Raw genomic sequence first — 24,517 nt, forward strand, 5'->3', positions numbered from 1 at the left:
TGAATGTTTTAAAGGGGAACTTGATCCATGGAAATCCCTCCATATTAGGTGGAATATTTCTCAATCTTCTTATGCTTTTCTGATTAATAAGTAGCTGTCGGGGCTGTCACTTTTAATATAAAAGTGACAAACATGCTGTTGAATAAAGCTCCCAGGTATATTCTGGTACTGAGTTTGTAAAAAGGAGGGCAGTGTACATGAGCAGCACTTGCAAACAGCCCCCTTCTCCCTCCTCCCCCTGCACATGCTTTCCCTTGAATTCAGAAAGATAGAACAAGGAACCTAGAGAACCTATTAGGTTTATTGATATTTCAGTCTGTAAATACCATAGACATGTATGTTCAATTATGAAAATAGATAAAAACATTTTATAAAAATTGTACAAATTATTGACATCCACACCACACAATAGCTGTTAAAACTGGCTTGCAAGCCTGGTCTTTTCAGAAAAGTCTCAGCTGTCATCTTAGAAAAAGTTTGGTAGGCTGGTAAGGCTTCAAAATATTTGTGATTCTGTAGTTCAAACCAAATAGAAACCAGCTGAAATTAGCTAGCAATTGTGCCTGTTTTCTGCAGAGGTGTCTTTGGGTGAGCCTCAGACAAGTTTCAGCCAGGTGCAGAGCAGACCTGAAAGATAAAAGGAAGAGATGGGTAGTCTGTATGGCAGTGCTTGTGTTTCTCATTTGTGTCACGTCAGCCTGCAGGCAAGTTCTTAGAAGAAAAATAAAAACTGGTTAAGACTGCAGTAAGGCAGAGTAAACAAGTACAGTTTCAAAGCCTGCACTTCCTGTGGGCCTGCTGTACTCACCTCTTTCTAAGCTCAGAAGTCATACAGGTAGCAAGAACAAGAGATATCTGATTTCTGAAAAACAGGATCTCTGTGAGCTTTTGACATGGTTCCTGTTTAGCAGTAAATAAGTGAACTCTTGTTTTGGGGCACGTCTAAGATCCTGCCCCTTCTCCCTTCCAAGAAGATGGCAGGGTTTTGCCAGAGGGTGTTTACTGTGTAGGGTTCAGTGTGTGTCTGGGGTGGGCAGCTGTAGCAAAACAGGAAACTGTTGCCTTGGTGCCGGTAGGAAACCTCTGGTGGGAAGGCTAATTCGCAGTTTTGAAGCTCTTGCATAGCTGTTGTTTGTGCTTCCTTGGTAGCACTTAAGGACTGAATTGAGCAAGACATCAAACTATTGGAGCCGGGGGAGCTACCTCGAATTAAGCCACTGCAGTGCTAAAAATTGAATTTAAGAGATGTACATGACCTCAGAAATAAAAATAAACTTTCTACTTTGGCTGGTTTTGCATTAGAAGACTGAAGGGTTTTGGTTTTTTTGCCTCCCCCCCCCCCTCACCACCCCTTGGTTGGTTAGGCTGAATTAAAGAAAATTCATGAAGCTGAAATTCATTAAAGAATTAAAACCAGTGACATGGTATCCTCCCCACCCCAAAAATACATGCACCAACACCAACTGCTAAAGTTGTGTCTGGGACCAGTGCAAAGAGCTGTGGCAAGGGAAAGCCTTGGGGCTTAAGTTCCATGAGTGCCTGGGTAGTGACAACCAGAGGTAACCTACTCTGTGCTGCAGTGACCCTCAGCATTGGAGTATGGGCAGAAGCTTAAAAGGACCCCAAATACCCAACTCCTGAAGAAGTGTCCTGGAAATTTCTGTTGTGGGTGTCTTTTCTTACCACAGTTACCCAGTGTTAATGCTTTGTGAGATGCAGAACCTCAGCTTGATTGACAAAGTGGGTAAATATCCTCCTGACTCCAGCCTGGCCTGAACCTCTTCACAAAGCAAGCACCAGTCCTGTCAGTCTCTGTACCCCACTGTCCAAGGGCCCAAGTATTAAAGCTGTCATTTAAGGTGTGCTGTTCTCTTAACAAAATGGGCACCACTGTCACATTCAGGTAATTGGTAAACAAGTTGGTTACTGGACAGTCAGGGTAGGGGTAGGGGCCTTTCCAGTCTTAGCTTCTCCTCCTCCCAAGAATATTTTGGTTTTCAGTGCACAGAACTGTGCAGCACAGTGTCCAGGTTCCTTTGGACACTCCCTCCTTACCTCAGTGGCATCTGCATTAACGGGGTGGTTGGGTATTAGATGTACAAGTCAGAAGGGTCTGTAGGAGTGGAACTGCAGATGCCTGACTGGTTTAGTTTATTGCTGCCAGCTATACTGGGAGGAGGCAAGAGCAACTGACTTCCTGTCTGATTAGAAAGCACTCAGGTGGCTTCAGTGCCTCAATCCTCCATTGCATGGCTGTAAAACCCAAGGTGGAACTCTCAGGAGGGCCAGGCTCAATTCCTCAGCTGGTGCCCAGCTTTGTCCAGTAGCTATACACTGGACTATATACAGTGTATATATATATATATATATATACACACACATATATATATATATACACTATATACAGGACTCCCACAGCTGCAGATTTGCAAACACTGAGGAACTGAATACTTGAAGCCTCATGTCAGGGCAGTCAGACATCAAACAGAGGTCTATCTTTATCCCTTCCTGTCATAGTTTAACTTGCATCACTTCTGATTAAACTCTATCCAAGCAGAAGTGAAGAGTTTCATCTGCTTAAAAAACCCCGCAACAACATCCACCAACCCCCATCTGTGGACTGTCACTGGCTGTTACAAACACCTGGCAGAGGCACCATCTTTGTGCATTAAGACTACACTAACACAAAAGCTCTCTCCCAATAACCAAACCAATCTTCAGGTCTCCTGAGGTTGATGGCCCTGTAGGGATCAGCTTGAATCACTTTTGACAGCAGACATGGATGACCTACCTGCTTATTGGAAATAAGGCTCCCCCTTCTGTAATATACAATAAAAAATAAAAAGCAAACAGAGCACTTGGGAGCACTGCTGCATTAACTGCTGGGACCTCACTGAAAATCTGTGCTGACACAAGAAAGGAAAGAAAACCCCTGCTCCAGAACAGCTGTAATTCTGACACTGCCTCCTGCTGCTGAGCGACTGGGGCAAGGATGGGAACACAGGCACGGGTGAGTTTACTTTAACTTCGAGAAGAAGGGTGATCAGCTCACAGACACACTCACTGTGACAAAGACATCTGCAAGGAAGGAGGAGAGAGCTTTAGTGGCTCAGCCATACGGAGAGCACAGGGACAGTGTGGGTTCCTGGCCAGGGAGGGAGCTGGCTTGCAGGAGGAGATCTTCATGGGGAAGTCAGAGCAGCAGCACAGGATGACAACCCTTGCTGGAAGTAATCCTCAAGGTCCAAATCCTACCCGTCTGTGCTCTCACTGGCTCAGCTGGCCAGCAACCCCTTCTGGCAGCCAGGGTCTGTGAGGGGATTATCCACCGGGACAAATACATATTTCTGTCAAACTGATGGACACCAAGGCAGATCCTGCAAGAGAGAGGCATCCTAGCTCTCACAAATACACTCATGTCTGGTGGGGGGTGCTGAGGTTTCCAGCAATCTCTATTTATAGATGTCTGTATACTTTCTGTGCACATTTATTTAATATTCTGTATTTCATACCTATGTAGGAGGGCAATTAAATATCTCTTGTCCTCCTGCCTTAGGGTGAGTTCCAATACACAAGAGACTTTAAAAGGAATAAATTCCAAACCCGAGTGTTCCAAAAACTTTCAAAATGAGAGCTGTAAATCCCATAATTAAAATTCAATTACCTTTACAAGGTCCTGAATATGCTGATGTGGCCTGTAAAGGAATGCAGCATTACAGCAGGATCAGGTACTTCTTTTATTATTTCTTTTCCTTCACTTTAAAACCCTGAATTTTCCTTACAGTGTCAAATGAGTTTTCCAAGAAAAACAGGCTCTCAACACACCAGAATGTGGCTGTATTTAATGACATTTTTTTTCTTTCTGCTGTCTTTCCCTCCATACAAAAAATGTGACACTAGAAATAAAAACTACAGTGGAAGTAACCTGACTTTTGAAAACAAATCCTATCAAGGCTCAGGGCTTGTTAGGGTTTGTTGACTAGGTCAGCTAGATTCAAGAAAATGATGCAATTTTGAATTCTTTAAACTTTAAAAGTTTAGTAACTCTTACAAGGCCAGTAGGAACAGCTATAGCTATGTTGCCCTACTGTAACTTGGACAGCACCACTCCAAATACAAATATTTAGATAATGTTTCTTTCAATGTGACACTAATTGTTATGATTTATTACAAAACCAACTGCAGCCTTTCTGAAGAGATAGGGATGATTCAAGCTTCTTCAGGCAGAAAATACTGGAAGCAACAAAACAAAGCATTCCAAATCAAAAGGCAAACACCTAGTGACTATCCAGACAAAAAGTACCTGGGTTACATCTGAAATCTTCCAGAAGTTCCCACCTAAAGAAGAGATGTATATCCCCCTTTCCCTTCAACTTACATATTTAAGATTTTTTTAAAAATTCTATTAGGCAAAGTTCATTATGGAGTGCTTGTCCTTAAACTTTTAAGTGCTTGAAGAAAAAAAAAAAAAAATCAAAGCACAAAGAGCTTCAACAGTTTCAAACCCAAAAATGTTTCAAACACTTCCTTCTTCCTTTTGTCTCTAAGTGTTTGCCAGATTCAACTCACATCTGCAAATAGTTTTAGTTGTGCTCTTCTTTCCTCTCTCCCCCACTTTATATATAGGATATAGAAAAAAAATACCTACTTCTGCTCATTTCTCTTTATCCATCCAGGTTTTTACTTCATTCCATCTGTGTCCTGTTTGAGATCTGCATCCCATTTTTTTTCCTGAAATATGCAACTGCAGTTACGAGAGACTTATATTCCAAGATACAATAGCAGATTTAGGTTAGTGTATTTTACATCATCTTTAAAAGATTAGGTAATGGTTGGTTGCTTCCACCTGCCCCCCACCAAAAGAACCTCCAAAAATTTGGTTAATTATAAAGGAGAAGTGTTGGACAATACAGTAAAATGTGGAATATGAGGTAAATTTAACTTTTGATCAACACTGACTTGACAATTGTTTGGTTTTAGTATTTATTTCTATACTAACTACAGGCATCTTTCTGCAAAGAGCTTCCATTTATGGTGAACTGTTCTTCAGTTTCCTTAAAACAATTGTCTGATATTCCAAGCACCTCTTTTGGGCTGAATTCCAGTTCCCAGAGAACCACCATTGCTTTAAATAGCTGCAAATAGATTTTTAGGGCTCATTTTGTAATAATTTTTTATATCATTCTTCTTTTCTGAGTTTTCTCAACTTAAAAGGTATCTTCTGGAGCACAGTTAACTTGTAATGAACATAAAGAAGGCAGCTTTTGCCAGTCAAGCCTTGGTAGAAGTGTAACATTTGAATGATTTTTTCTTCTTTTGCATGTGTTTTTGTACTTCTGCCCAACTCCATAAAAACACAATCACTTCCAGATAAAATAGATTATCAATAACAAAATCTCTGTGGACCATGTAAAGGCTGTTCACATTACCAAGAGTGCTTTTCTTAAAGCAGAAATTTTCATTTATTTTGGGAACAACCACCTCCTTAACCTCTTTTATAGAGAGAACACTATGGTTGCCCTAAAATTTGCCAGTAGTTAGTACATGCTGATAACCTTACATTGTCATAAGCCATCGAGTTTGTCTACTAGAACAGGAAGTCCTGTAAAACCGAACACATGGACATGATTAGGGGCTTAACAAAGTATGGATTTTATTCTCCTAGGTTAAACATTTACTGACTTCTACAGATAAAAAGCCTACAAAAATAGAATGATTTAAGTACTTTAAAGTTCCAAGCCAATTCATGTTCTGTTTACTGCTAGGTGTACTACTAGACTAAATTTCCTACACTGAATGTCCTTTGTTACCACGTTAAGCGAACTCCAGCTATCCTGGGCAGACTCATGAGTTTGAAAGTTAGAAAGCATTGTCATTTGCTGTGTGACTAAGTAAATACACTAGTTCAACCCTGAGTTTGATTATCTGATAATTTTTCTGAAAACCTCATTCTGTGTTTGCTAGTTCTCTTCCTTTTTCTGAAAAAGAAGAAAAAACCCAGCCCCATAGTCTTCTCCCTTAGTTCCAAAGCATTTACTGGCCAAAGAACAATGACCAAAACAAAAAAAGCCAGAACAGCCCATAAGAAGCCACAGCTTCCTGGGGACCACTGGAAACAACAATCAGACCTGCTGGAGAGGCAATACTCGGGCAAGAGTAATTGTACATTCACCATTCACATTTGGGTGCATGAATCACAGAATATCTCGAGTTGAGAGAGACCTACTGGGATCATCAAAGCTCAACTAATGGCTCTGCACAGGACAGTACCAAGAGACTCACCATGAGTGGTCATTGAGCAGCAAAAATGATAAAAGATACTTTTAAAAATAAAGAGAACAAAATCACAAAGTGATAGAACTACTTTAGTCTGACAAATGGCAGCAAAACCTCTAAGCAATTATCAACATCAAGTTACTGTTTAAACATTAATGATGTTAAAGAACAGATTTCCTTTTACTCTGAAAAAGCAACACAGAAATCTTCAGATAAGAAAGCTATGAACTGTCACTGAGAATAACTTCTGCTTTTTTATTGTCACTTCAAAACACTTTTTTCATTTAGCTTAGATTTAAGTGAGAGCCAGTTTCAGCTACCTGTCTCTTTCCAACTGCATGAATTTTTATTTTATTGTTTTATAAGGTAATGCTCTATTTAAAAGAACAACAGCAACAAAATCCAGCAGTTGAAATCAAGACTGCTGGCAGACTTCTCTGCTAAAGCTGCAGAATATTCCCCTCAGAGTTTCTTTTCTTTTGGCACAGTACCTGTGTTCGCAGAAACTGAACCTCTTCTGTAAGCAGGTGCTTCTCTTTGAAGAGCTGATTCTGTTTGTTGAGCAACTCCACTAACTGCTGGGCAGTGGCCTGGCAGTGCTTGTCAAGCTGCTGTAACCTGGAAAAGAAATAGATAAAAGGGTTGCAGAGCATCTGAAGTTGGAGTTCACGGAAGAAGCTTTGATGTTTGCACTGGTGGTGGCAGCGCCCAGAGCCCAGAGATCAGTCTGGTGGTTGGGCTGACGCTAAAGTATTACTCCTAGCATGGGCATTAAGTGTATTTTCACACTTTATATCAGCACTTTTAAAGGTTTTCATTTTAATTTAGAAGCCTTATGAGGACATGACAGCAAATCTGCTTTGCTGTGACATCAGTAAAGACTGCAGGACTGCATCCTGACACCTGTAACTAAGCAAGCTGCACACTCTGTAGCTGCTTCAGTTAACTGTCTTCTTGAAACATACACTGTATCCCAGATTAAAAAACCAAATATGTAAATTCACTGACAAACTGGACCTGAAGTGACAAAAACTTCTGTTTTCTGTCCACTGCTCTTTGCAAGCTGGTCAACGTCCCAAACAGAACATAGTACTTATTTCAAGTAAGCTTAGTGTTAATTAAGCATGTCAGCATAGATCCTAAAACGATGTAACAGGGATTCCTGGGGAAAGATGTAAAGAGCCCATCATCCCAAAGGTCCTCCTCATCAGGGGCTGCAAAACAGAGGGTATCAGAAGAAATATGCATTCTGCTTACACTGGAAGAACAAGTGCCTGAGTAGGGACAACAGTGCTGTAAGACAGGTCAACTGCACATTTATTTCTTTAATCACAAAAGCAGGTATCACTTGTTATTTCTCCAGTGACAGTTTATTACTCCTAGCATCCAGTCAGAAGTTCATTTCCAACTCATATGATTTTTACATCAGAACAGTATTTTTTAGTAGATAATCACAAGTAGCCCATGCAAATTTCAAACATATTACTGGACACAAGCCCTAGCGTGCTCTATTGTGAAGATCTATGTCCTTTCAAATAAACGGCTGTAAATGGAAAAGTCTTTAATTATGGAAATACTCGATTACACTTTTCTGCTTGTAACTGCACTACCCAGTGCTACATTTAGACTGCCTCCTTGAGCAGAGGGAGAAAGATGATACAGGCACTGAGCTGGGTTTGACCAGCAGGCCACAACTTTACCTTTATCATCTGTATCACCAGTGCTGGACTACAGATTTAATAACATTCCAGTCGACAATTCTGGGCCATGAAAAGGGTGCAGTTCTAGTCAGTGCAGATCTGGATCTGTGAATTCCCAAATTCTGTCTGCCAGTCTGCTCTCCTGAAACTGCTGCCAAGCTGGCCCTCGGTCCACACACTGGGACTCCCAGCCTGCTTGGGCGCGTTTAGCTCCTGAGGACAGGCTCTGGGCCCTCTCACAGTATCTGCTATTACGTGTGACATGTGCAGCACAGCCACACATTCCCATATGCATTGTATCTGGCCTGCCTGCTGATCTCGTAAATGATTCAAGATGAGAAATGAACAGCTCCGCCCACATTCACTGTACTTCCCATATGTTACAACTGCACATCGATGCCTGCCATCATTTTTACAACTGGGTGACAGAACCTTCTGCACATTTTGCTAATATGAGTGAGGGAGGTTGCACGGTCGCCACATTCACTTTGGCAAATCCACCTACCAGGCAAATGTACTGTGTCCTGAGCATCTGAGTGACCACTGTGCCCTCACTCACCTGTCAAAATGAGATCATTTTTCCACCAAAGTGGCAAGATCTGTCCATTTAGGATGGCATACAGCTGCTCCCCCTTGGCCTGCCTGTGTTGAAGGTCAGGGACTGACTCCATGCTTTGTCATGTTACTTCAATGCACAAGGTAAAAAGGTAGCTCTTGAACCATGTTACATTTGGACTACCCACAGGACAACCTGGCACTAAGGAGAAAGCTCCCAATCAGTAGGAATAACAATGCCCTTCAAATAATTTCTCATTAACTACTTTAAACAAAAATCCCCATTTCTACACGGAGGCTAGAAAGAGAGTTTCATGAGTTGACCTTAGATGAGATGACCTCCACAGAAGAAGAACACAACTGAGGCATCACAAGCCACAGTGAAAGCTTCAAGGTAAACATTTTGCTTTGACTCTCAGTATTTGAAATGCATAGGCAGCTTTACGTTAGAATGGCTCCAACCTACCTTGCTTTTTTGTGCAGTTACAACATGCAAAAGACTTCACACAGCAGCGAAACTTGGATCTGAGACTAGGCCATACCCTAGGCTGTCCAGAAATGAGGTGAAAAGGGATAGATAGGATTTTGTTATATTTTGACAGCTGTGGCTAGACAATCACTGCAAGCCCCTGCAGAAATGAGGTGAAACATGAAACACAAAGCAGAGCTTTGGCACCAAGGTGAATTCCACCTGCAGAATAAGCTTCTATTGCATCCAACACCACAAAGCTGTACTAGCACCCACCATGTTGCACTTCCCCTTAAGTGTGGCCTACAGATAAAAACAAAAACTGCTTTATTTTCTGTAACAACACATTGCTAAACCAGGGCACCCACAGGACTGGCTGCAAGCTCCCTGTCCTGGGGGACTCAGGCCCAATAATCCACGGGCAATCTGCAATGAAGGTAAAAGCTGATATAACCCGTCAGCCCTCCTCTGGGTTTAAATGTTGATTTGAAGGAAATTAATATGCAAAGGCCTGTGGGCAGTACTCATTCACCCTGCAATGGGTATCAGTCAGTCCTTAACATAGTAGAGGCATTAGAAGGTTATTTACTCTTCCAGCATAGTCAGGTTACTGATGTAAAACGTTTTCACTTTGGAGCTACGGAGCTGGATTTGCTGAAATGGCGTGATTGGATTGCAGCAACCTGCAGCAGCTAAATCACCAAATCCAATAATCATGCTGCATTTACTGGCACACATCTTAATTAGGTTTTAATACAAGTAATCTGATAACTACTTCTGGCCAGCCAGAGCGGAGCTGTCAGAGCTGAAAGGGCTGTTGTTGAGCAGCCCGGCCAGCGCGTTGCCGCGGCTGCTCCCCGCTGCCCTGGCTGAAGCCCCCCATCTGCCCATTGCCATGGTAACACAGGCCAGCCCATCACCCCAGCAGTGGGTGCTGCGACCCTCAGGCACCCCATGGCAAGGGCTGGGCCACCAGCCACATAGAAGGGCCACCAGCACCAGAGCTACATCTCTGTGGGAAAGGGGGTGCTGGGCCTGCCTCCTGCTGCCCCCCAAAATTACCAAAACCCAACACCACGAGCATACATCACTGCGCAGCAAACTGCCTTTAAAATGCATTTGTCCTGCCAGTGCAAGAGTGTCAAGCTATGAGTTTCTAAGTTTGCTCCCGCACTGCTCGTTTTCCTGTGGGGGATACCATGGTCAGAGGTGGTTCCTGGTTCTGAATGGGAAAACCAACGACCACGCTGGAGACTTCTGCCATGCTGCAGAGATGCAGCTGAAGGGTGATCACTATGGTGACCACACTTAGTGCCTGATCTATCTGTGTCAGGAACTGTCTAAGGTCATCTCCTGCTGAATACCAATCAGTGATCAGGCTGGCTTGGCCTAAATGCTGATCTTGGTGCCAGACTTGCTGCCATCAAAGAGTTAAGGTGTATGGCTGGTGCTCATGGTGAGCTTGTGGCTGCAGCCACAACTGCCCCAGCTGCTATCACTCTCCACTCCTCTCATGGGCATGGTAGGACAGGTCTCCTCTGCTTTCTTTCCACCTCAACTCTGCTATGTTTCTCTCTTCCATTTTCATAGCAGAAGCGATGTTGTTATTTGCATTACAGCAGAAAAAATTATGTTCCCTACCTCTTTGTATCTTGAATCAGCTCTGTGAACAACTAGGACATTGAAACCAACGATAAAATTATTATTCATGTGAGAAACTTACATCTTCACTGTGGATTACAGCATTGATAAATTCACACAGTAAATTTTGAGGTAGAAAAAGTAAGAGTCAATTAATTTAGAAAGGCAGGCAAATAGTAAATTAAACCCCAAAGTTTCACTAGTGTCCTAAATTACTGTTTACTTAAGATCTTGACCCATATATTGGTACCTAGAAACAGCCATAAGTGATGAGCATCTCAGAGAAGCCCCCACATGCTCCCAAAAGTTAAACAGGAATAACTATACATACAACCTATCCTTTAACTGAACTGCATTCTCTCACCTGGCTTCAAAAGCAAAACACTATAATGTACCTTTTTCACGTTAATGAAATAAAAAAAGTGTAAGAGGAAAAACAGACAGACCAAAAAAGCCACCCTGTAACACTGACTAGGAACTAAGGGTAGTGAATAAGCCTCCTCATTTCTGTCACACTGGAAGTCCTGACTTCTAACAGGACACAGGGAGACAGTTCAGGGCATATTAAAAAAAGTTTCCATGGAATTTCCCACCTTCTGGAATCCCTATCAGACTTCTGTTGCCACAAATAGGCCAAGACTGTCATTTGCTCAGGCAAAACAGATCTATACCACTTCTAGCTTAGTAAGGTAAGCACTTGCCCACGCTATAGGCATAACAAACTCATCCAACTGATGTTAACAGATGGTAACTGGAAGTTAATATCCCTTGCACAGTTTGGGATCAGACAACTAAGAAGAAAATGTCCACATTTCACCATGAACTCCTTGACCCAGGTGGCTTTGTATGACTGAATTTTTAAAAATTTTTTAAAAAAATATTATTTATATCTATTGGGTAACATCTAAATTCCCTTTTACTAAAGACACTCAATTTTTGCACATACTTTTAAAGTACCTATAGTATACCGTCTCAAATAAGTTAAAAATGTTTGCATGCCACAGCAACACTTGCAAATAGGGTTTAATTAAAGTTTACATAGGAGCTTCCCCTTTGTTTCAGATGTCACCACTGACTATTAAAATATGTCTCTACTTCTGCAGCTGGCTCACCAGGTTAAACAAATAGATCATATAGGAAACCTGAGCCTGGATCTATTCCTGGGCTTCTAATAGCTCATGTCCAACATGCTGTAGAGAATATTATCAGCCTGCTCTTCAGTAGGGGGGTGTAGCAGCTGGGCTTCACTGCTGTGATGGCCACTTTTAGCCCCACTGGGTTTTGACAGGAAGGAAACAATGAAAGAGAGTGTACAGCAGGCTGGAAAAGATATGGGTGAAAGCTTCATTAATGTCTATTTGTGTCTGAATCCCATCCCCTGGCTGAAGATGAGGCCTTTATTCCTTTAAAGGAATACAAAATAGTAAGACCTTTGATAGAAATATGAACTCTGGATCAGGTTTGCTCTAGAGAAGAAATAGTTCTGGTCACTATTTTATGCTTTTACTTGACAAGTATGAAGCAAAACAGTTCTCCAGATCAATCAGGCTAGTAATTTAGAATGCTGTAAAATGCCTTAGGGTTAAAACAAAAAAAAAGGGGAGGTAGGGCTCCAAGCAGACAAGGTTACTGAATTTACTGAAATATACTGAATTGTATGGTCAGAATATGTATTTTTTTTGTTTTTCTTCAAAGATGTTCACCTCTCAGATTTTATTACGTGCCAGACAGAACAGATTTTGCACAACTTCTCAGTCATAATGGTAGGAGAAACATGTCCCACTAAGGTTTTAAAAGTGGTCTCCTCACATTTATAAGATACATATTTGTATTACTGAAATTATTTTCTGTGCTTGTGTCACTAGTTACAACAATTTTTGTGGCTGGTTTACTCTATAAACATGTGTTCAATTTCTCCTACTGCTTACTCCAATTCCTCTTATTTAGTTTATTACCAGATGAACTTGAACCTGTACAAACTTCTAGCTGGTGTCCACATAAAGCAATCACTGTATTCATGCTGGAGACACTGAGAATTTTTAATGCAACCTGCCCAATCCGAACTCTTTCCTTCACAAATACTCTGCCTTTAAAAAGAAATTCCCAGCATGAACCTCATCAGAAGTGACATGTAACAGACAGTACATGTGGTGTCTGGGCAGGCAGCAGAGAATTGAAAAAGAAGTCTTCACTTTTTCTATCCCATGGCATGTGCAGAATGTACATGTGGCCCAAGCTGACATCAGGCATTTGAAGCAAAAAACCTGCTAAAAGCATCAGCTTCTGTTAATTTACTTTGTCAGATATTGTCTTAATTAAAAAAAATACCAAACAACTACTGCTAGAAAGGGCAGTGCAGCTGAGCTACAACTGCTTCAGTTGCTCTGACAGTCACAGGCAAACAGAACAGCTTTGGGTTCAGCCCTGCTGGCCTCACTGAGCCCAGATCCTGGCTGCAACCAGCCAGGGGTGCAGGCACTGAGGTACTGAGCATAAAGCTTCTGTTTATCTCTCTAGCTATCAAGTACTTGTGTTTGAAATGTAAAATGTTTCTCACTAGTGACCTTGCAGATGAGACGCCAATAGTGATGGGTACAGTCCTTCTCCTCTGGTTATCTGCAAGGGAGTCTTTCCAAGTTTAAGGACTATGTATCACACTCCCTCAAAACTGTTCTGTAGCACAATCCCAAGGCTGCTATAGTGCATAGTTTGACCGCTATGAAAATAAACTCTAAAAATATCAAACACAAAGTGTTAAATATCTATGGAGGTGTCACTTGTCAGTTTTGTTGCTTAATCCCCATTACCCTTATTTTCCACTCTAGAGGTGCCCCTCCTTCCAGTTCATTTCAAACAAATGATTTTGCCTTTAAGCTCTGGCAGGCAATGCACATCTGCTTATTTTTCTGGGTTCACAGAGGGTTATTGTGGTTTGCATAAATCACAGTCAAACTACTGATAGTTGTAGGATTTATACAGAGTTTAGTTTTATGCCTGTGACAAAGAAAAGGAGGAATATGAATTATATTGGTGACAGACATTTTTTTCTGTGCAGTATATTTAGAGAGATGTCCTACATACAAGGGCCCATTGCTCTCCATCCACACAGAGCAGACTGCTTCCATTTGGGAGCTTAGCCGAAGCTCAGCCCACTCCCCTTCTATTACAGCTCTAATTCCCAAACTTACTCTTCCGAGGAAACAAAAGGGAAAACAGAGGCACGTGCGGAGTAAGGATCTAAGGAATGGCTGGGAAGGAGGTAAGGATGGGCAGAGGAGCCTAGGATGTGTGTGAGAGGTAAGAAAGATCTGTGCTCAAGAAATGTGTGAATACACCCAAGGGACCTGAGGAGGGGTCAGCCTGTTTGTGCTGGCTGGCCAAGCAAGCCAGCTCCCACCTCACAGGGAGCTGCTGCAGGCACGCAACACAGCACTTTGGAGCAGGACTGTATCACTTGGGACCAGCCCCAGTCTCCCCACATTTCCCACTACACCCATAAACCAGTTCTGCCAAGACTGAAGGGAGTCACAGCATCAAGGAAACACCATGGAGGGTGTAACAGGGAAGACTAAAGACTAAGGGAAAATGGTAAGGTAATTTTGCCTTGAGAAGGGCTGAGAGGAAAGCAGTTTCACCCTGAAAAACCAAAAGTTTTCTTAGAAAAATGAGAAGAGCTGGAGAATCTGAGCAGTGTTGTCAGCCCACCTTCATGAAGCTCAGCTCTTCTGAATAGAGAGTCCACTTGGTGTTTTGGTTTGGACTATATTTGAAGCAGTGAAACAGCACGTGAAGTTGGCGAAACCTGCAATTGCTTAGCAACACTGAAGGGAAGCATTTCACAGAAAACACATCTTAAAAATGTATTAGTACATTATAGACAGTATTGCACTCTCTGTAAGAGAGTGGCTATTTTGTAATTTATATGTGCATTAGTCCAACTGTGCTTTAATTTGCTGCAAGGTGAACTTATTCACTGCTATGAAATAAGGGAATTTTATTGCCGTTTTAGAGGCAAATATCATTACAGTTATCTTCAGGAAAACCATTAACCCCTCCACAATAAAGAATATGACTGCAACCAGGGAGTTTGGAGATAAGTATCAACACACCCAGATCACAGCCAGTGCAAAGGGTCAATTATGACTTTCTGGTTACAGCAGCTTATCTTGTGGATGAGAATAGCAGCTCTAGAGTCCCTGCAATAGCAGCACAGGACTGTCAGCAATACCACACACAACGAGCACAAAGGTGTCTCCAGCCTGGCTCTCCCATGTCAAAGTTCAGCACATCAGTCAGCAGTCACTGGACCCTGCACAGACATCCCAGCTCGGTAAGACCACCAGCACCTTCCAGCAGAAGGCTTCCTTCTGTCTACAACTGCGCATGTGCATGCACAGACTCTTCTGTTGCCATCACATTTCAATTATAGTGAAAAATTCTAGCAAAATTATTAGCTTTTTCTTTGCTACAAGTTGAAATAAATGTTAATAGCTTTCTTGATACATGTTCAGTGTAACTATATGAGAAGAATACTTTTCCCCTTGGATTACATCAAAAGGTCTTCCTTAGTTTTGTTAGGTAAATTATGCTTTTTAAAGCTATTTTTTTCCCCATGTTCTCATCTTTCAGTGGTAAGCAGTGGTAACTTTTATGCAGCAAAGATTTAAACAAGCAAGCTTAGAAGTGTTCATATGCTTTTGGAAATGGAACATTCTCACATAAATGAAAATTAACTGCCTTAAATCACTAGTAGTAAATTAAAAAAAAAGTTGTGCCTCTGTTCAAAAATAAAGCATGGGGTTTGTTCTTTTAAGTAAGGATAGAGAAGACAAACACATATGCAAAATGAGAACAAGAGATCCACCTGCTATAAGCCAGTCACTATCTCTCTAGACGTGGCAACCTCTGATACTGTTGCTGTAGCACAAAGACATCATTACTCAAAATTTCTTGTAAGGGAAGCCTAGAAAAAAAGCACATTTTTCTGTTGGTGAAGTCACACATAAACATGGGGCAGAAAGCAGCCGGGATTTGTGAAAGGCAGCGAAAGCTCAGCAGGTGCCCCAGGAGAGCCCAAGGTCCCTGCTGGGGCTCACTGGTCCAACTCTGCTCCTCCTCAGCAGCCATCACAAGAGCCTTCCAGGGAGATGCTGGTGGTCTTGGCACCACTCCTGGTGGACAACTGTCCACCTCACACCTGGCTCAGCCTTGGCTGAGGCGAGGTAATGAACAGGCCGACAAAATGAACCCAAGCCTCCCTCCCCAGGGAGGTTACTTTTGATCAGTGTTGAGCAACATATGCAGGCTTGAGCAGGGGGGCACGCAGGCAGCTCAGGAAAAAGCGTGCACTGCTGTAACTAAACTGCAGATTAAGCTGAGTACTGCTGTTTCCTAAGCTCCAGATAAGGAGCCTTCTGGAGAGTATGAAAAAAAAAAAAGAAGAGAAAAAAGAGTGGTAATTGTAATTTTACTTTTAAATTATTGCGAATCTAGGCTATATTAGAGCAGCATTTGTCCCACTTTAAGACAGTGCATTTTTCAGCAAAGATTCTCAGTAGGTAAGATGCTTCTGTAGTTAATGGTTTGTTTCTAATGTCTCTGAAACCATAACATTACCTGCTCAGCAAGTATTTACCTACAAATGAATGTCTGGGTGTCCCTCATGTTTCCTTACATAAAAATAATGATATTTGGATCATAATGTACTTAAAATCTCCTCAAATAAAATAATCCTAATTCTTGAACCTCTGTACAGCAGCATCAGGGTTTAATTTCCTTTGAAACAAATGTTATTAAGGAGAAAAAACTGCATTTACAGGTCTACTAAGAGGCCTGATTTCACTGAAACATACAGAAGAATTTAGAGCTCTATTGTGTGACAGTAGAGAAATGACTAAAATCTATTTCTGTTACAGATCTGGATACAATAGCTTTCATCCTGATCCAGAGTAATTCCTATGAGCTGCAATGTGAACTACGGACTCCTGCAAAGCACACAAAACCCCATGAAGTGCCTAATCCTGTGTTGCTAAAAACTAAAGGAGTTCTGTCTTTAATAGAAGCTGGCCCCTTGTTTGCATATAGAGCACCTTGTCAAACAGAATACAAATGCCAAGCTGGTACATTATAGCCACAAGCACAATAGCCTCACTCTTTTTAACTAAGCAAATCCTAGAGAGAGCAGTTTTCCCCCAAAATCTGGGCAACAGCTCCAAATTCAGTGAACTGATGTCTCAAAGTGTTCATGAAGGATGCAGGAAATTTGCAGAGGGGCACGAGCTTTTCATTTCAAAGAGAAGGGAACTGTATGTTTTCATCATAAAAAATGAGAGTGTGAAAAAATCCTAAGCACACAATAGCTCTCTTTCAAGTAAAAAGTTCAGAATTACATCTCCCAAGTTTCCTGTACATTAAAAGAAGAACTCATAATAACGATCTAAAAATCCTTCACAAAAAACCAACAAGCAAGGATGAAGCAGTACTCGCCTGGGGGCCAATTGCCTCTCCAGCAGTGGTAAGGCTGTTACTAGGCTTGCAGTACCATTTGTTCCATTACACAATCTCCTGAAGCCTTTTACAGAGAGCTAAAACAACTGCCTGTACCAACACGACACATGGCTTTCCATCCCGACTCTTTGCTAATCCAGACGCTCCAACCATCTTTCTTTAAGATGCCATATGGTTGGCAGAAGCCTGTAGATCTAGCAGCACATCTGCTTGTATGTTACTTCTCCCCTCCAACTCCCCCCTCCACACCACAAAAGAGAGAGCAAATAATTATTTTACATGTAACCAATTAAACTGCATTTAAAGAGGACGGGGATTTTTAAGCTATAGATATTTTAAAAATATAGATTGTCGCAGAAGATCATTTGTCTCTCAGTGATTTGGGAAATACAGAGAAACAAAACAAAGAAATGAAAGGCACATGGGCAAAATGATCGCTGCATTTGAATTATTTAAATGACTGCCATTCAGACCTTATGCCCAAAGATTTATTTCCCACATTAGTGTGCCACTGAAGAAGGGACTGAATTCGCTCTCTGCTTTTGTCAGAGGTGAATCAGACAAGCAGGCTAGAAAGCTATAATACACCAAACCATGCTTTGTTAAGCAAGCAGAGTGAGTCTGTATGCTAATGACTCTGCAGGAATACACTGACACACTGATTTTTTTGGTGTGATGAGCAAAGATTATTGACACCATAAAAATCCTGGTTGCACTGGCATGCAGGCATCCAGGTTATCTCTTTAGAATCCAGATGCCAAGGAAGACAGGCTGCAAAAATAATTCTGTATTGAGTTATCATTTGTCAGTTTATGACATAATGGACTACAACAGAAAAGAAAATTTACACACTTTGGAGCCTAAACCTGAAAAAAAACCCCAAAAAACAAAAAACAAAACAAACAAAAAAAACCAACAAAAAACCAAAAAACCCCCCTTGAAATTATAAATAAATGTTCCTATAAAACTCCCACTGACCCCTCTGTGATGAATTAGTTAAGGCAGAGATAGAAATATATGACAGACTACACAATTTTGCAGTTCTGTCTGCTGACAATTTGCACCACCTTTTGTTCAGAAACACTACTTCCTCAAACTTCTCCCGCATCACTAAAATAAGGCATCAAAGAGATAAAAGATAACATTTCTACCTCAAATGCTGCTCACATGTATTGTTGGTGCAGTTCTGTGAAGCACGGTGGAGCACAGGAACATGCAGCACATGTGTCTGTTCTAGCAATTTTCCGGAAGAACAGAAACTAAACATGTATTTGCTCCAAACAGTCTCCCTGCACCAAGTCTCCATTGCAATATGCACAGAACGTTCCTTTGCCTTCACAGAAACAGTTTTCTCTACAATATGGGAATGCTTGTGTTCAACTACACAGTGAACAAACTGTTTTTCCCCTCAGCTATTTAGGAGTTAAAAGTTCCTACACAAATGATGGGGAGACTGCGTCCTATCCTTACAGAAAGAGCCGACCAGTGTTGAAGGTTTGGTTGAAAACAGCATTTTGGAGGACAATACTAGGTTTCCAAGCTGTTTGTTTAAGGCTAATGCTTTCCTTTCCCCTAGTACTCTCTGTCTAAAGGCTATTTAAAATGTCATCAACATGGTTTTGCATAGTTTTATACAAAACCAAAATTAAGAAGACACTTTCTCCTCCAATAATTACATTTTTCTCTTTTTCTTAAGAAAAAGATGACAGAAGTTCAAAACACACTTGTATTTCAAAATTTAAAATGTGGCAATGTATTCAATGACATAGCAATTTAGCTGAGTTTAAATTTGATAGGCCTTAATTTTCCAGTTATAATAAAAAACTATATAAAGGGTATTTACAGTAACAAGAAGTACTTTTAACTAAAGATTAAGATTTCAGTTAGTTTTATGCATAATATTCAAAACTTACAAACTATGCAATTATGCCAAAATACATATAATAAAATAAAAAATCTTGAGTTACTTGCTTCAGATTTTCCATGTTTCATCCATATTTCTGATCATCAACCAATTCTCATATCAGGTATTAATGCCCAGGCTTGTCCCACTTGCTCCAATCCTACAGGACTCTGGGAGATGAGAAAATTATTTCCAGTTATCTGATTGCACATATTCACTTCCTTTATTTTCCTAGGAGTGTCTGTGTGCGTCTGCATTTTCCTGAAAGACTCTTAGTAACTCAGTAGCACTTAGGGTTGAAAAATACCTGTTTTATCCACTGTGTTGCTTTGGATAGCAAAGCAATAATCAACCCAGCAGAATGTCTCCTGAACTGATCAGGTCAAAACCAATTGTCTGTGACCACATTTGGTATGTCTGTGCACATCAGCTGCACATTAGTGCAGTTCCAGAGGAAAGTGTGCTTGGAGAGCTGTCTCCCTCACCCCATCCCATTCCCTCACCAGCAACATCCAGTGCTGCCCTCCTTTCAATAAGAGTTCGTACAAACATCAGAAACACAATTTCAGAAATAGAAGGCCTGGCCAACAGAAGTCCTTCCCATATGAAATGTGTATTTGATTAGGAGCTTCAGACTTTCAATTTAATTTCTATGCAATAAGTATCATTTTAGATTCAGACATGGGAGAGAAAATTAACTTTGTATATGTGGTATGGCTTCTTGTCCAAGAATGGGTGAATAAAGGAACCATGGGTGAAGTCTTCACCGAGACTGGCTGCAAATTGACTTCTGTAGAAATAATGAAAATGCTGCACACTTTCTTATTGCTTTCAGAAAATAAAGAAATAAAGAAATACATAGTTTATTCCCTTGGCAAGCAAGGGAAAATTATGGAGGTGCAGTGCATGTCAAAAGCTTTTCCCTTCACTGCAGAGTGTAACTGAACTGCTGCTTACACATGGCCACCATTTATAATTTTCAGTGGAAAGTGCCAATAGCTTCATTGGATTGCAGTTTGGAACACTTAAGAAGCAGGCTGGGTCTGATGAAGCTACCATATCTTGATCAGATCTTTTTGGGTTTGTCTGGGAGGGGCTTTTTGGAATGTGGGATGTAGAGTGAGGTTTTTTAAAGTTTGTAAAGAAATACGTGAAATATTTGATACAATAACTGTAAATAATTTACCCAGTTTTATTGGGTACCTCATTTGTAAGCTGTAGAAGCAACAGGATTTCTACAATGATTTGTAGAAATGACAGAACACAGAACGCTTCTCCTCTTGTGAGACAAAGAGAAACAGAGAATTTAATGTAAAACTCCTTCAATTTGGAAAGGACTACATGGGGAAGTGAGGATATTAGCTAGGGTATTGATCTTCATGAAAAAACCACATGAACACCCTTAGACATCCATTACCAAAACAGAAAACTTAGAATCACTACACTGAAAAATTACGTCACTTCATACTGGCATTTTTAATTTTGTGGATCCTGTTTTAGTATTATCTCTAGTTCTTGATGGTGACTTCATGTACATAATTTTAAGAATAAAATAAGAAAATGTTCCTTAAACAGACAATAGGTAATCAATCAGGTATCTGAAAGACTTCAATTAACATTTTGACAAGCTTCATGGTATACAAACTACTCTAATGTAACCAGTTTTTATTAACTTAACTCCTTGAACATGAGAAAGCAAATAAATTACAAAAATGTCCAAGATGCTCTGCAGTACTTAAGTTCCAAATTTCTACAAGTGCCTGTGCTGGAACCATTTTTTTAGCTCTTAAACTTGGCGCCTTCCTTATCTGACACACAGTGATCCTGAAAGCATTCAGTATCCACACTGCAGTTTGTAACACACCAAGTGCACATGAACAATACATGCCCTAATGAATTATTTCTTATTCAATAATGACATGTATTTTACCATATACAACTAATGTGACCTATTACTGCAAGTTGCACTTGCATTTACTTCTACAGCTTTGTAGTGCTTCGATTTCTGAAAATTTACTTGCAATCTGATGTCTCTGCCACCACAGCATTGTTATAATCAAAATTAATAGGCCAAGATAGTCTTCTAAAATTAAATTCTGACCTGAAAGGTACATTTGAACATTTGGGGATCTCTCTTCAGATGCTGACAGGGAGACAAGTGAGCGGATGTAGAGAGAATCTGGATATATGGTTCACATATGGGCCTAACAAGACCAATCTCTTCATATAAAGGCACTATTTCTCATGCTAAGTCTACCTTATTTTCTAATCTCAGCTGAAAGGAATGTTAGAATCTGGGACAGTTTTTCACATCAGAGTCTGTTATTTAACTGTCTGATGTCAGAATTACTGTGTTTTCACAGAACCTCTGTAGCTTGGGGTGGTTGTTTTGCTGTATTTCGGGGGGTGGGTTGTTTAAGACTACTAATGCTACACCCTCTCAGAAAATCTTATTCTTCTTGGCTAATTTTCTACCCAAAGCACCCTGAAATTCAGGTACCCCAACTGATATAGGATTTTTAATTTTGGGGTTTTTTTCAGTGTTGTATTAGAACTATGAGTTTACGCCTAACTCAAGAAACCTGGTATTTGGTATTGCCAAGTACAGAATGCTTTTAAGCACAAGTCCTTCATCTGAGTCTAGATCCAAAAAACACAGGTCCCAAGCACAGTGCTACACTAGTTGTCATCTAGGGCTTCGTTTTGTACAACACAGAATCCAGTATGTCAGTACAAGACAAAAGCACTGAGTAGGAATAATAATAAGAAGAAAATAAATCTTGGTTGCTAAGTTAGCCTGTCATCTAGTAAATGTTTGTGTGAAGCCACACACCATATGACCTAAGGGCTCAGAAAAGCAACAGCTAGTTGAAAAAAAAAAAAACAAAAAAAACCAAACCCAAAAACAAACAAACAAACAAACAAACAAAAAAAAACACCAAAAAAATCCCCCACAAAAAAACAATAAAGAGGATATGCAGTTGCAAATATGGAGAAGGTAGGATGTAGGCCATCTCTCGTTGTGGGGAGATCTTTGATCAACATACAGCTGTATCTGAGGTACAAAACTTTGCCCCAACAGGTTTACAAGAAAAATGCCAACATCCATTAATGCCTATAACTCATAACAGTAATTTCACAGCTTTATCTTAGAAGATTTTAGAAAAGATCAGTACAGTACTAAATCCACACAGCACAGAGATGCCCTGAATCCAGCACTGTCAGGATCTGTAGCACAGCATGGGTAAAACTGAAACACAATGCTTGGAGAAAAACAGCCATGGTTCCCAACAAAGTGCTGAGAAGTCTCTGTCAGCTGCCACAGCTCAAAGCATTCATAGGATCAGGAAACGGCCGGAACTCATGTTTAATGGATTTAAATAACAGAGTAAAACCAAACACAGCAGCACCTCCAAGCTGCGCAATCCCAAACAACAACTTCAAGAAAAAAAGCACTGGAACACAGAATAGAACATGTAAATGTGTAAGGTACTCTCTAAGTTTACCTCAATTTAAGGAAAGTCCTCAGACATGGAAGTTAAAGGCAAAAGTTGTCGCTTAAGGCTGTGAAATTATTTTGCAGTTAAGTCATTACAGCAACAAAGGGGCTTGAAGATTTGCAGGTACCTGAAAGAGACAGGGTTCACAAACCATTCTTCATTTATTTTCCCATGACCAAAAGAAATGAAAAATTCTTTTTAATTCAGGGTCCTAATTAGGACGATAATTGGAAAAAATCCCAAACCATCACACTTGACAATAAGAACCTATGTGTTTCCACCCAGTCTCTTTCATAGCATATTGTCAGGAAAAAACTAAATAAACTGAACAAAGTACTCCACCTCACCTAACTGGGGTCTGAACTTGATTCGAAGTTTTGAAGGAGTCCAAACCTTTTGAGGGAACTCAGCCAGCAATTCAGGCAAAGATTTCTTCAAAGGGAAAAAGAGGCTTGATTTTTTTTTTCCCTTTTTCTTTGTTCTCCTCTTTTCTTTTTGAATAAAAGCAACGTCTCTGATTTGTGACTAGAGTTTTGAAAGGAAGGGAGAAAACACCATTACAAATAGGAAGCAAAGCTTTCAGTTTGTGAATCTACTAATTCATCCATGAAATACCCAGGTTGCCTTAATCATAATTTCCAAAACAGCATATTATGTAAGGTAACAATGGAATACTAGGCTGGTCTGTTTCCCGTATTTTTAGTTGGTTCAGCTGGAAAGTGAATACAGGCTATTGCCCCAGGATGAGTGAATAATTCAATTCAAATGCAATTTTGCACAAAATTACTTTCACAACTGGAAAAAAAATGACCAAAAAAAAAAAAAAAAAGCATGGCTAGTCAGACTCCTTTTTAAATACAAGAAATTCAGTTCGCCCTCCTCACCCCAAACTAGTACAATTCCCAAAGTTTAGTTCACAGTGTTGCTGCTAGAGAGGAAATTGCCTCTACACAAAGTGTCAAGTACAAAACTTAGGCATTGCATCTCAGACAGCTCTGCACTGGCCTGGTTGAAATCTCTGCTCAGGAGTAAAATTTATGCTGAAATAGATGCAAGACAAAATCCCCAAATTGTAGACCGATAATTTAGAAGAGGTCTGTTGCATGTGGAAATAGTTTTGATCTTCAGATCATAAACTCCTGGAGGCACAGATCCTCTTTAATTACATGACTACAAAGCACCATGTGTTTCCATTATGCTATTTAAATAATAGATTTAATTTGAATTTACATTTGTTGATGTAAACATTACTGACTGTAACACTACCCTGCAATCTGATGCAGAAAGTCACTGAAGTATTAGAAAAACAATTCCTTCCCAAAAAGATTACAAAGCAAAGAATCCCCAACTGTGCTATTTGAAAATATGAATAGAAATTAGCTAAATAGAACAAAATAAATTTTACTGGAACAGAAATTTTAGGATTATATTTTCACACCAACAACACTAACATCTCAAGTAATTCTAATTTTCAATTCTGCTCTACAGTTATCTGTTGTGTTTATGTGACCAAATGAATTCAGATGTTTCCAGCAACCAAAGTTCCACTGATCATTAAAAGGAAAGAAAGTAGCATGGGAAGGATCACTCATTTATTTTGCAACACTGCTTTAACCAAAGTGCAACTGAGGGACTCTGTTAATGAATTTAACTATCAGGATGCTAATCAGTTCTGTTTTTTATCAAAATTAATTTAACCTCTGTTTTTGCATAAATAGTCCCTACTGTTTAAAACTTTGGAGCCGCTTCTGTACATCTTGGGGAGGGGGGGTGCTCTAATGGAACAGGGTGTGCTGGGTCCAGAGACAATTCATTGAAGGGAAGAATTTGAACAAAGTAATATAGGGTAAGCTTTTCCCTTGAACTGTTAATAGAAAAAAATTCAAAACCAAAACACCCTCCCCAAAACACCAGAGCTCACTATTGCTGTATGAAAATGATTTTAGTTTTCTATAAATGACCTGCA

At 40.3% G+C, this 24,517-nt stretch overlaps 1 protein-coding gene across 1 annotated transcript in view; it reads right to left on the reverse strand.

Annotated features, from left to right (window-relative positions):
• Positions 1 to 48: 48 nt before the first annotated feature.
• Positions 49 to 24,517, reverse strand: part of SDCCAG8 (SHH signaling and ciliogenesis regulator SDCCAG8) — a 104,929-nt gene continuing 80,460 nt past the window's right edge. The window contains exons 17-19 of the mRNA XM_062489204.1: positions 6,768 to 6,894; positions 4,649 to 4,731; positions 49 to 627 (exon numbers count right to left, since the gene is read on the reverse strand). Coding sequence (XP_062345188.1) covers positions 4,681 to 4,731; positions 6,768 to 6,894 — 178 coding nt within the window. The 3' untranslated portion in view covers positions 49 to 627; positions 4,649 to 4,680. The remainder of the gene's footprint in view (positions 628 to 4,648; positions 4,732 to 6,767; positions 6,895 to 24,517) is intronic.

The sequence above is a fragment of the Cinclus cinclus genome, chromosome 3 (genome assembly GCF_963662255.1).
Source record: "Cinclus cinclus chromosome 3, bCinCin1.1, whole genome shotgun sequence".
Classification (NCBI taxonomy): Eukaryota; Metazoa; Chordata; class Aves; order Passeriformes; family Cinclidae; genus Cinclus; species Cinclus cinclus.